General features: G+C 41.9%; 2 protein-coding genes across 2 annotated transcripts in view; both read left to right on the top strand.

The window, feature by feature from the left end:
• The window catches only part of LOC120829400 (homeobox protein Hox-C10a), a 39,693-nt gene that overhangs the window by 12,504 nt on the left and 12,979 nt on the right, over positions 1 to 14,210 (top strand). The window lies entirely within an intron of this gene.
• Positions 1,737 to 6,759, top strand: hoxc8a (homeobox C8a). The gene is made up of 2 exons (XM_040193465.2): positions 1,737 to 3,913; positions 5,208 to 6,759. Exons 1-2 carry the CDS (start codon positions 3,478 to 3,480, stop codon positions 5,528 to 5,530), a joined length of 759 nt encoding a protein of 252 aa, XP_040049399.1. The 5' UTR covers positions 1,737 to 3,477; the 3' UTR covers positions 5,531 to 6,759.

Genomic DNA, 14,210 nt, shown 5'->3' with positions numbered 1-14,210 from the left:
GACTCAGCGTGCATCTCATGTTTCCGTCCAAACGCATATCGACAGGAAGGACCTAATAAACAAGATCTCCTTCAATTGCCTAAATTGAACGGATTGAAAAACTTCCCGAAACGGAGATTCCAAATCATCTTTGCGTACGTGCTTTCAAAAAAGTAAACGTTTGCTAATTAATTATCCTACCGTGATTTTAACTACCGAAAAATCCTCCAATACAGCCTGGGCCTAAATGAGCTTTGGTACCGCAAAATAACTGCGAGGTTGAAAATCTACCGTTTGTAGCACAGCAATTAATACAATGCATTGATTTAATTGGACTACACTAATATAAATCGGTGTCTTAATTGACGTTTTCTAAACCATATAGAAACGTATATATACATACTGTCAACATATAGTGTTCACTACCAAAATAACCCCACAAAAGCCTATATTTTAAAACGGGAAACGTCTCTACTTCTATTCTACTTCTATATACCATTGTTTTAAAATAATTCATTTTGCACTGTTGATTAAATTTAGTCGCCAGCAAAATAGTTGTTAGAACAGCAAAAAAATAAGGCAGCATTAGTTGTATTGTTCCTTGGCCTCCATGTTTGACCCAAGCGTTGTACAATTGTCACATTTTTGAACACGTTTTCTTTTCTAAATATTAACCACCTCGGAGGCATTTTTCTAAATTATTGATATCTAAATAATTTGATTGATATACGTTTTCTACGTTCACTAAACTCACAGTCGATCAGAGGATCTGGGCCCCGATTTAAACACTTCTGTGCAAAGGTGAGAAGCAATTTCCCAAGTCTCGCATTTGTTTCCTGGGAAAGGCCTAAATTGCCTTTTTGTAGTGGCAAACAATGCGGACAGGATGCTGTAATTTCAAAGCCTAATCCGATGCATTTCCGCTCAACTGGGACAAAAATGCCAGTTTTACAGCCCTGGTTGGACCTCGACTATTTGTCTCAAATGCAGACGAACAAAGCAAACTCGACTAACTGGCTAGACGTCTGGGCTAAATTACTTTATGGTTTTAATGGATTGTGTTGGTGGACTCCTTCAAAGGAGAGCTCAGTTGCGGGGGACTTTTGCCCGGTGGGCCAGCCTCAACACCCCCCCACCCCCACCTCCCCGCACTCCATCACATGAGTGGTCTATTAACCTACATTTATATGGGAAAACGTCAATAGTTATTGTGCGTAAATATAATATGAGTGCTGCGGAGCCCCGTTATCTCTTACAGGGGGCGCAGATATACAACTGCAACAACTACAAGACTGCAGTACAGCAGAGGAGACTGGAGTCGTGTAGTTACAGATGTGGGGGTAAACTACTTATTTCCCTTTCCTGTATTTAAGGAAGACGGGATACACGCGAGGTTTGGACAAATGGGGAGACCTTTTCTTTCGACATCACGGTTTGGTTTGTTTTTATTGGTGGATTCATTCGGGTTTAGTGAGACATGTGCTCACTAGATGGCGCTGCTAGTCCATGTTTTGAACAAAGTCTGTGTATTGATGGGCTTCTTTACAGCTTTGTGGCTTGACTGAAAATAAAGAGTAGCCTATCGATGACAAAATGACAGATATGGTCACCGACGGCATTTTGCCTAAGAGGCCACAAAGCAGCACTCCAGCAAGGTTTACATAAGTATTTCGTTTTTTGAATGATAAACAAGACATTTAACTAGTTAATTAATATGTTATTTTGTCCACCATTTGTTTTGCTACACTCATTGTGTTCCCATTGAAAATCATATAATTTATTTCACACAGGTTTACAGGCAAAAAATACCTGCATTTAGGTGATGTAATACAACATGGAGGGTTATTATCTGTCTGGATTTTGCATTCTTCTTTTTTATTGGTTTTAGGGTTTTTTTAACTGAGAAAAATAATAACTCAAATAAAATGTGCTACCTAAGTTGAAAAACATGCATCATTAACTTATTAGCAATAACATAATTGGTTAACAACAATAAGCGATATTTACCTACTTAATAACAATTGCATCGGCAACATCAGTAACAAAAACAACACAGCAGAAAACAACATTATGTTCAAATGATTACTTAACATTGTAATAATAATAACAATAATAGTAGTAATTCGAATAATAATAATACAATCATGACGATAAAATATAATAATGGACCCCCGTTCTCGCAGCGGGTCGGTGCAGTGTTTTACACAGACAGCTACCTGCTCATTTACGTCCTCAATGTGTAGCTCAAAGCCTCCGAGAAGTGTGGAACAGTGATCGGCAATCTGCATATTTATAGAGTGTGAAAGGTTTTTATATTCCTTCAGTGTGCCTTCCATAGTTTACGATGATGTGTATAAAACGTCAGTAACCCCACAAAAACCACACTTGTATATTTTGAGAGCGAGACCATGTAACTATTGGGCTGGGAATTCAGCTCGCGCTATTGCTAAACATCCGATATAACATTTTATGAACTCCTCCATGGGAGATTTACTGCTTATCCTCGTCGGTTTTACAGGGTCAGTAAGTGGCACCCAGTATTCACAGGTCGCGTTTATATTTCTCGGTATTTTACTATAGATGTGTCTCTCTGGCCTTAGCTCGCTTTCACGAGGGAGATGTTTTGCCTCATTCTCACACACTCGTTTTAATGTCAACGTTGCCTTGCTTCATATGTAATGTTGTTTTATATGGCATTTTGGTTTTTAACATGAACTTCACTGATGGTATGTTGACCTCCTGGAGCCCATAAAGTCCAGAAATCAGTGTTCAAGCTCCGGTAGAGCCTGACAGGGCACATGGCGTCTCGTAACAGCTGTATCCGTTTTTAAAGAGGGAGCGTTCACTGCTTTATATACCTAATCATCCTCCACGCAAAGTCTGACTATATGGTAGAAATGTGCCATGTGTCTAAGTCCACGACTCCATTGATGATCTTATAACAAAGCTTTTTTTTGCGTTATGCACAACATTGATCATATTTAAAGCCTCTGGGGTTGTTTCTTATGATTAGTGCAGATCCTCTCAAGGTGGATATACGTAGGGCCCACGTCTGACCGGGCGTAGGAGGATGAAGGGGTGGGGGTGAGGAGGGTGGGGGCGCTCAAGCTGGGGGTTGGTTCGGTGGGAAGCTAAAAAAAAAAAAAAAAAAAAAAAGACAGAAAAGAGCAGCATCTGTGACTGTGCCGCTCGAGCAAGCCATCTTGAACCTTAGCAAACGCACACCCAAAGCACATGCCATGAGCCGGGTTTGAGCCTGCGAAACTTGGGGGGGGGGGAAGAAAAAAAACACTCACAACTGCGAGAGAAATCCGATGAGAGGAACGGCTCTGAGCGAGTGAGCTGTCGTATATTGTCCAAAGGGGCAGCGTTTCTCCTAGTTCCGGTTTGTCTGCCTGTGCGCGCTCTTGCGAGTTGGGACCCTAAACAAAAGGCTGCCATCATCCTAAAGGAGATATTCTACAGCGGGAGAGCCCATCTGCTTGATGCTAACCAAACATGAGCTCCTATTTTGTTAACCCTCTTTTTTCCAAGTACAAAGGCAGCGAGTCACTGGAGCCAACTTACTACGACTGCAGATTTCCACAAAGCGTCGCCCGCAGCCACACGCTGGTTTACGGACCCGGAGCAGCCGCACCGGGCTTTCAGCACCCGTCCCATCATGTGCAGGACTTTTTCCACCATGGGACCACGGGGATCTCCAACCCCGGATACCAGCAGAACCCCTGCGCTTTGGCTTGCCACGGAGACGCTACGAAATTTTATGGATATGAAGCCCTTCCGAGGCAAACACTTTATGGTACCCAGCAAGACGCAAGCCTAGCGCAATACCCAGACTGTAAATCGTCGAGCAGCTCTAACCCCGGAGACGGACAAGGCCACTTAAATCAAAACTCCTCTCCCAGTCTTATGTTTCCTTGGATGAGACCCCACGGTCAGACTCGTACAATTATTTCCTCTTATTTTCTATGTTACCATGTGCGCGTGTGTGTGTATGCGGGTGATTGAGTGAACGTGTTTTTGTGCATGTGTGCTAAATATGCCGGAGTACACGAGTGTGTCTCTTGCAAAACGAAGTAATTCGGGAACATGATGGGGCAGATACAACCTGTACTGCAGGCAGCTGTTACTCTGCAGCACAAGTCCGTACAGGGCTGTTTTTTTTTGCTTTCATAAGTGCCTTTAATAACCGAATTGCTGAACATAGCTCAGGACGATCGCGGCTCTTTGAAGTCGATTATTATTAATTCCCAGAGCTGGTGACGCACCGGGCAGAAGGAGGCATTTAAAATGTGATCGTGCCTCGGTAACCTTCAGAGTCAACAACAACATGCCCAGATTATATAGAATCAGGGTTTAAAGAGCGTGGGCGTGATTCGAACCACAGGCCCAATGTGACAGAATCATACAGCCATAATCACGAGGGCTTTGTGTGTGACCTCCTCAATGCGTGGATCGTTCTGTTCAGCATATCAGGCCACGTGAAGTCTACCCAGGTGTAAGCTTAATTTGTATCTGTGCAGACAGACTTATCAATAGTCTGTCCCCTTCTGTTGTTGCAGCGCAGTTTGAAATCACCTATACCCCCCCCCCCCCCCGACCCCCGCCCCCTTCTTATTTTCCTCATGTGCGTGCCACTCAGTGTGTGTGGGAGTGTGCGTGATTGAAAATCGGAACCAGTCTGGTAAAGGCCCTAATGAGGAAAACCTTCCAACCTTTTTTCCCTCTGCATATTCATCAAATACACGGTATTAACATTTATATTGTAAGGATAAAACTAAACTGATTACACTGAGGATACGTTTGCCTTTATCCACGTATATTTATTAATAGTGTTTTTTGAATATATATATTTACGTGTATATAATTTATTTTCACACTCCCCCTGTAAACTATTTTGTGTGGTGGGTGTAAAACCCCCAGCTACAAACATATCTGTAAAAAGCACAAACATAGGTGGTAATTACTTAAATTCCATTCCGTCATATGGAATATTGCCTGATAGATGTACCCATCTCAACCTCCAGACGTGGATATTCCCCGCTCATTAGATGAGTAAATGTGAAACGGAATGGAAGCTAAAGGACGGAACTGAATGATTAGTATTCCTGCTGAGGGGAGAGAAGGCAAATGCTGAATTATTAATTAATTATAAGTCATCACTATTCTTTTCTTTTAATGGGGGACCGCGGTCAGTCCAGCTAACCTCTGGCTTTATTTCATTCAAGCCCCAGGAAGACGGAATGGGAGGCAAACCTACAGTCGTTACCAAACTCTTGAACTGGAGAAGGAGTTTCTCTTCAACCCTTACCTGACCCGCAAGAGAAGGATCGAGGTGTCTCACGCCCTGAGCCTCACCGAGCGCCAGGTGAAGATTTGGTTTCAGAACAGGAGGATGAAATGGAAAAAAGAGAACAACAAAGACAAGTTTCCGGGTCAGAGAGGAGAGGCTGAAGCCGAGGCCGAGGCCGAGGATGAAGGAAACGAGGACGGTGACGGGGAAGAAGCAGAAGAGAAAGAAGCGGAAGAGAAAGAAGAGACCAAGGAGTGATTTTATGGTCCTTTTTATGGTTATATGGCTGAAAAAAAGAGGAAAAAAGAAAGGTCCCATAAACAGAGGAAGAGTCACACTGAGGCAGAGAGCGTCAACTTTATGACCATCCTTTAATTTTGTCAAGAGGGAACAGTAATCTCTCTCATATCACCAATAGACAAAACCCCCCCGTATCCCCGTTATCCTAACATGATTGGCATTTGTATTTTTCTGTAGAGGCTACACACGCGTAACACACTTTCTTTGATAGAACAGTAGCCCTTGCAATAAAAACTAAAAACGCATGTTAGAAGGAAATGGCATAGCTATGTTTTACAAATTTGCTTTTTATAATATCTGTATCAAAAGCATAGCCAAAAAGATCAAAAACACGTCCATCGTTGACTTGTATTGTAAATAGATTATATAGGTTTAAAATAAAATGGGCGTCATTTCCGAGTGTAGGCCTATTGCGTAGTAGTAAGTGTTCAAACATCATCGCTGCAGTTACATTGGCTAACGGCCTGTGTATAAACCACAAGTTTTATTATTATAATTGTTACTGTTATACTGTTTTACTCGTTTTCGTGTGAATGGCCTAGACTAAGATAGCCATTAGCTCCTCAGACATCTTTTTCTAGGATTACCAGGGAAATGCAATCGTTTGAAATCCTTTGATGCTACCTAAACCTGGGGAAATTGCAATAGAGATTTCTGAATATAGAGATTTCATATGGTTTTAATTTCAAAAGTGTTCTATATCAACCTTATATTATTAAGTTATGTATGTAGCATTTACCCAATATACAATATACACTTGTGGAAGACAATTTGTGAGTCTTGGGAAGACAATTAGCTCGAAGCCAAGCAAACATTTTTGAGATTGTACCACGGCACTACCTAAACTCAGAGCCTTGCCTTTGCTGAATTTATATTCCTCACTTGTGGCATCGCTCTGGTTCGATTGCAAGCTATTTCCCCAACAACTAAAACTGCCTATAACGCACATTTTCTGTGTATGATATTACCTGCTACAATTACAAGAATTTTAAAGTAAGGGAATTTTTATTTTAATGTGCTTGTGACATAGCGTAGTTGTTTTGCACTGAATATAATCTTTATGTACGTCTTGTTATAAATTGATGTTAACAATATGCTCGTTTCCTGGTGATTCTCCTGTGAAAGACGGAGTTGTGTGTGCCCGCCATTGTTGATGTAAAATCACAAATAAACAAGATGGCTCACCATCACTTCTCGTTTTTATTGATTTTACAGCCTCCGTTACAGAAATAATTTCGTCTTCTCCCCACACACCATACAAATGGGCTGCATGTCCGCATTGAATAAAACAGACGGCGACTCCAATATACAGTTTAGTGCATATTCTGTTACCTTTTTCCACCTTCTCTGCTTTTCCCTTTTACATACGCCGTTAGACTCAGTTTCCATATAAACCATTTGATACAAACAGGCAACATCAGTCGGTGAGGAAATGGCTAAACGAGCAACAGCGTAGATGCTTTAACGATGCCCTCAAAACGCTCACTGGCGGCGACAGCAGGGGAAATAGTCACGCAACAGCTTCTCCACTAAAGTTTGCCTAATTTAAACTTTCCAACTCGTTTGCTAAAAAAAAAAAAAACCCGCCAGAAGTGCGTTTGCAGACGGACCCTTCCACCTTGTAAGGAATTATTGCGCGTAGCGTTCACAGCGTGCGTATTCTCTGCAGTGCCTCAGTCGTCTTTGATTCATCCCCTTAATAAGAAACTTCCTCTCTTCGGGGTGGGCACCAGGCTTTCCTTAATGAATCTTGGGATGAATAATGGCTATTTGAGATGATATGAGAAAACATCTTGCGTGATGTTAATAATCAGACCAAATAATGGCCATAGCATGGGGGAGGCTTTATGCGCCTGTACCATCCACGCAAGGTGTTTGGAAACTTGGGGTTGAGACAAACCTCCGTAGAGCCGCTGCGAAATGAAAGCAGATAAGAGGCCAAGTGCAGGTAACACCTTGTTTCTTCTCCCCTCTACAGCTGCTGCTGCTGCTGTTATTACGACGACTGCTGAGAACAAATAAAGGCAATCAGCAGTTAAACTCAAAATTCGAGTATAATTGAAGCAGTGCATGGACTTGAATGTGTCTAAAACGTGCAGCAATGCAGTTTGTTACAACGAATGAAGCCCACTTACTTAATTATATCCGAATGCATCTGATGCTTCTCTTTCAAATAATGTAATATAATATACTGTTCCCTCCTTCCGCAAGTCACTGAAAGACGAGCAGTTTTTTGATTTGAAGGGAAATAAACAACTTTTATTTATTAATGTTGTTTTATTTTTACTAACTTTCAATGTGTTATTGAAACTAAAAATCTCCTCATAAAGAAGTCACTCCATGTGGTTGTTTCAGTGTCATCCAGCCAAAGACTCGTGGTTCGTCTGCATGTGTTTGGAATGAACCGAAGTTTTCCATTTCATGTGACCGTAAATACAACGTAAGGTGCTACACCTGATTTAAATAATATTGAATTATTATTTAAAATATTTGATTGTGTTTTCTATTCAGATATATATGGAAAACCAAAGGGAATATAATATAATATAAGGGGAAAGAAACAAATATCGAAAGTAAACAGAGCTGCACATTTACGTTTTTGTTAATTATGTTTTAGTTTTTAAGTAAAACACTAAGTAAGAACACTAGAGCAATTTTTATTCTGTGCCTGCAAAGAAGAATGCAACCCATCGAAGTCAGACTTTTCAAATATATTTCACCATATTTCATCGCAAACTGATTGTTTTTTTTACTTTCTTCAATGTAGGTCAACAACAAACAGAATCTTGGAGATCGTTATTTTAGTTTTTCCCACTCAATTGTGTATTTTTTTCTAAATGAAACCACCTTCAGCAAGGGTTTAATTGTTTTTTTCTTTTGCGTGTAGTCTTTAGAACATTCCGGATATGTCCCCAAGTCACAACCGTTCTGCCTCATTGTGTGAGTGTACGTTTACCGCAGGGTTGACATTACCAATAAAGTTTTATGTATACCTGCTGTAAACTTTATTGGTGGTGTTAAGGCACAGCTCGAATGGGTCCGCATCTTTTGTCCGTCTGTGCCGAGGCTCAGTTTGGAGATCACGGCCTGCCAGGACAAGATGTACTCTTCCACGTACGTGACTGGTTTCTGTGACTAACTTGTTGTAGGGAATTTATTTTCTTCGTTAAAGAGATCAAATAATTGTGTTGTAATTGTAAAAAAGCCAGAGGCATTGTTCAAGTGGAATTAGATCTAACCTGCATTCAGCTGCGATGTTATTGTTAAGAGACATTTTCATGTAAACCCAGTTCGTGCTCCTTATTTCTAAAATGAAGAAATTCATGTCCATATTCTCAAATGCACAATTTTATTTTTCTGTGTGTGTGTGTGTTACTCATCGATTGTATTGGGACCTCTAACGCGCTTTACATTGTAAATTGTTGGTCTGGATAGCTGCAGCGTACGTGTGTACTTGTGTGTCTTTTGCAGACGCAACCTTTCTTTTCAAGTTTAAAAGATGACGGAAACCCTCCTGGCAATTAGTTTAATTTGACCATATCTCCATGATACGGAGTGTCAAATGTACCTAGAGCATAAATAGTTGATGTTTTAATGTTAAATGTGGAAGCTGATATATGCTTGCTGTCATATAATCAGTCCCTAATCAGTCTGAGAGAGAGACAGAGAGACAGAGAGAGAGAGAGAGAGAGAGAGAGAGAGAGAGAGAGAGAGAGAGAGGCCCTACTATGGAAGTATTTGGCTAATTGAAGTTTAATTAGACGTATTCCTCCTGTTCTCCCTTTCATCTATTTCTTACTCAGTTTTTTAATTTCCCATGTCACACTAGCTAGGGTACGTCATGGCGCACAGCATACTTGCCCACCAGGAGAACTGTCATATATTTTTGATGCGCATCTATTTTGCAACAAATGGGAGATCTCAACTTCGTACTTTATACCACGTGGTCATTTTAGTTGTATGCAATCGAAAAAATGAAAGGAGAAAAGATGGGTGCAAACATTCCTGGTTGTTAAAGGGAGAAATTTACAGCTGAGTAATAAAAGTTTACGACTGGATCCCCTCTGCTATTGGCTAAGGCGAGCCACGTGTCCCACGCGCTATGAACATGAACTTTATGCTGTTGTCTATTCTCTGGTCCTTCCCTTGTATCAGCAGCAGACTACGCTGGGCTTACAAACGTCCCTTTCTTTACTCTGTTTTGATAATATTCTGCGCAGACATGTTGGCGCTGATATTTATCCGATTTTCAACTCCCTGAAGCAGGGATCTTCGGGACAGTCGTCGCCTCTACGAGCCGCTGCGTTTATCCCCCCCCCCCCCGGAGGCAATAAAACCGCGACTGGGAGAGGAAAAGGAGCCAGCCAGCCTGCCTGAAAATACTTTCGTTCGCCGAGCCAAGAGCCCGACTAAATGAGCTCCTCGCCGCCGGGATGCGAAGACGTTACACGGGAGATGGGCTCTCTGTTGATATTTCCAACTCGCGATCGTGACCCCTCCTCTGCTATGTTGGACCACAGAAAATCCTCAAACTACGGATGCCACTGGGGTAAGATTACACTGTCCCTCTTAAGCCATGTTTTTTTTAATGTCATATTTTGGCAATCAGTTCGTGGTTGCTGGGTTGAAACGATGCGTGCGAGTGACGAGTTTGACTATTCGGTGTGACCTGACCTGTAGCCCGAGGCTGCTGATCGACAGGCATCGTGCCTCACTTGTAGCAGCACCTGCGCGCGTGGCCGCTGGCTGCTGTGGCCTACATGCTCGCAGCCTCTCAGAGATGCTGCGCCGATGTGTTTAGATTACTTGTAACAAACTTTGTTGTTACTCCGAGGCCCATTGCAGGCAGTGGTAACGGTGCTTGTGCAGTGTTGTCACTCATTATATTCAGCCTCGGCCGAGGGCCTGGCTATCGCGGGCAATTTTTACGTACGTGCATGAAAACACGCACGCGCGCACGCGTAACACTCGCGCACTTGTCGCGGTATGTGCACGCTGACACGCAATGGAGACCCCGGCAGTGCCCCCTAGCGATCATAGGTGCTGCATGTGGAAGTGGGAGGAATTTTGAGGCTTGTTGTTCATGGCTGCTGGTTTTCGGCGGCGGTTCACTGCGGATGTCAGGTGACCCAGCCAGTAACCGCACGAGCTTCACGCCCAGGAGCGTTTCTGTGAAAGGGAGGAATTTGTTGAGGTCAGCCGGAGATGTGGGATTGGCCTGTTTCGTCGTTTTCTACTGATCTAACAGGATTCTGATTTGCTGTAAGATACTGTGACATAATTACTGACAACGTAATGATGAGCAGCACGATTTTATTCACACCATTAGCAAACAACAATAACAACAAGGCCACAGTTATATTTGAACGGTGTACATGGATAGTGTCAAATCAAAATGAACTATTCTCCAGTTCCAAAAAACAAAATCACCAGAGATTCATTTTGAAATATTCTCGGATATGGTTCAGGGACTGAGACCATCTTTATTATATATATGATATATAATAAAGATGTATAATAGATATATTATATTTTATACAAACAAGTGTGTGTGTGGTAAGGAGGGGGGGGGGGGGGGGTTTGTGAGAGAGAGAGAGATAAAAAACAAAAACGTGTTAAATATATGCAACTGGTTAAATATATATGCAATGCATATGCATATGTTCATGATAATAATTGGGCCCTGCAGCCCCAAATAGCATCCCTCATAAGGTGAGTTCGTGTGTCGCTGCCCCCCTGCTGAAGCTCGGAGCTCTTTGCGTTTCAATTTCGTCAAACGCAATTATTGGAAAAGCCTCACACTGAAGTTTTATAACCTACTGTTACACACATTTCTTTCCCCCTTATGGAACATTGCTGTTCCAATGGCTCGTGTCCGCTGCTGCCCGATACTTTGCCTGCAGTGAGAGGGAGAGAAAAGGGGAAAGAGAGAGAGAGGCCATTTAATGGAGACGTTTGGGGTTGTGTGGTAAATCTTGGTTTAAAATAATAGGGAAAACCACAGTCTATTGTTTTGCCCTGCAGTGTTTTTAAAAGCACAGATAGGCTCGCATAAAACTTCATGAAGTCATGAATCTGTCCTCATCACCACATTTAGAACCTCACTTACAAATCCCGACAGGGCAAAAATTTTGCCTACTAATGGTCATAATTTATGATGTGTGGATCAACATGCGCTCATTGGGCAACAGCTTCCTGAGTGCTTAACGAGCATAAAGTCGAACACTTCCGGACATTAATTGGGCTAGCCAGCGATGGTAAAGTGCTTATAGAGGGCTTTACATTGTTAGTATGTGAATTACTCCTTATTAGTAAGGTTAGAAGCGGGGGAGAAGAAAAAAGCATCAGGGGCAGACCAGACTTTCCCTGCCTCGCTGTGTTTTTAATCATGGCTGATAATGTAGAAATGTTACAGGTCCCGTAGAGCTAATTCTGAGTGATGCTGTGTCTTCGGATACTGATGTAAAGGAAAGTAAAGCAGAATGTATAGGTTCATGCACGCGGATGGGCCCCGGTTGTGTTGCAGGGAAGGAGGCTTTTAAAATTGGGCCTTCAGCAGAACAGCCAATTATAGTGCACATTTAAAAGCGATCCAACATGATACTTAGTAACTATCCCGACAAGTGCAATTAAAATAATAATAGAAATAATAAGTAGACGCCGTGTTGCTCGTGATCTATTACCATTAGTCTATGCCCATCATTGCGCATTCACCATAGATAACTACAAACTACAAATCAAGAGCCTATAGTATTCAATAATTAATTATTAATGCTAATTATTAATATCCACGGTTGGCAGCCTACATTAGCAGGCAGGTCATGTATCATTTTTGTCTGAGACATTCTTCCTCCCCTCGTTCAACACCGGGTCTAAGATCCTTTAAAGAAGCGTCGAAACGTGGACCAAACGGCTCCTTTCCTTTCTGCATCAAAAGCCGTGGACGTGATTTGCCTCACGGGCCGCAATAAAACACTAAAACACGGGGGATAGAATGACCTTTCTAATTCTGCACACTGACACAAGCTCTGCTGCATTCCTGGCTCTGCAGTCCACACATTGGCTATAGTGTTCAGCCTTTATTTACAACCTAAACTTTATGGAGCGCCGTGTTTTCTTTTTTTTTTCGCGGGTGGCTGTGAAGAACAGTTAAGGACATTTGTGTCTAAAACCCAAATCATTTAAAAATATTGACTTCAAATAAATATTTTAACGGTTCCTTTAAAAAAAAGGAAATAATAACAACAGCATGATGACAATAATATAAATGTTAATGAAACAAAGGCTGCACATGCTGTTTCTGACAGTGCGGTAACTTGCACATGCCCACATTTCTCACATTTTGGGCATCGAGACCCCTTTTGTTCAAATTTAATTTAATTGGGGTATTAATGTGGTCAATATACTATATTTTTTAGTAGTTTTAGTAAAACACATACTTACATATATCCACAGACACACACACACACACACACACACACACACACACACACACACACACACACACACACACACACACACACACACACGTATACTGAATAGGAGCCCCCAGTATTGTATCCCTGCTACGTTCCTTCCCATCATCTAGTAATTCTTTACTTGATATTAAAGTGAAAATGGGAGAAAAATTCCAGGACAGAAAATGCGGGTCACTGCAGCATTTGACTTTTGCTGTTTTATTCCTAAAATTCTTGCCACGCGGATCTCACATATGGCCACAAATAAGGTGAAGGGGAACTTTTATTGCACCAGCTACTTCCTTCTCTTTGTTCTTGTCTGTTTTATGGGCTCTCCGGGACCCCAAACAACAGACCAAACAGTATACCGCGTTGAAGAAATCGATGAAGTGGACCGATAGGTTGTTGCGTTTCAACAGAAATTTGCTATTACTACATTGATTATTGTCTTCGATTACGGCCTGTTGTGAACAGCAAATATAATGTGAAATATATTGTTTCAAATTATTGTATATGTTTCTTTTTTTGTATTCTTTATGGCCGTTTATGTTTTCCATAAAAAAATGCAGGCGTGCGTAAAACTGCGCTGCTATCAGCTGTACGAAAAGTAATTTAATTGTATTGATTACAGAAAAGTGAGAGCAAGTAAAGCTGTTTTTCTTTTATATTCTTAATGAGCTGCACGTATTAAGCTTGAGAACAGCGCCTCAACACTTGCTACATTTTTGCAGAACACCTCAAGTCATTTCCAAACCCATAATTTGCTGCTGGGGTAATGATTGGTTCCCCTTCCCCGTGTGTGACGGAGGAATGTCGAAGTGTGATCAGGAGGGAAACGACCAACGTCAATCTAAAAGCATACTATTTGTTGTGATTTAACGAGATTGTACCTGAGTGGCTCAACAGGAAAACCGGGCACTGATGGCCGGCGGAGTTTTTTTTCTTCTTCTGTCTGACGTGCGCTGGTCAGTCGCATAACTGATTAGATGTTCATAGAGTGGCCATGGACGCGCTTCTATGGTAGCCAGTTGGGTCAATGCGCGCTGTTATCCCTTTGCTTTATTCCTCCACGTGCTGGGCAGTGCTTTGTTTTCGGAGCCGGGGAGATTGCTCCTCGCGTTGCAAGGCTTTGCTGCAGAGATAGTTGTTGGTGTGCTGGGGAACGTCAAATGTTTTTATTG

The sequence above is a fragment of the Gasterosteus aculeatus genome, chromosome 2 (assembly GCF_964276395.1).
Source record: "Gasterosteus aculeatus chromosome 2, fGasAcu3.hap1.1, whole genome shotgun sequence".
Classification (NCBI taxonomy): domain Eukaryota; kingdom Metazoa; phylum Chordata; class Actinopteri; order Perciformes; family Gasterosteidae; genus Gasterosteus; species Gasterosteus aculeatus.
The sequence above is the reverse complement of the archived record's forward strand: the minus strand, read 5'-3'. Positions and strand labels throughout refer to the sequence as shown.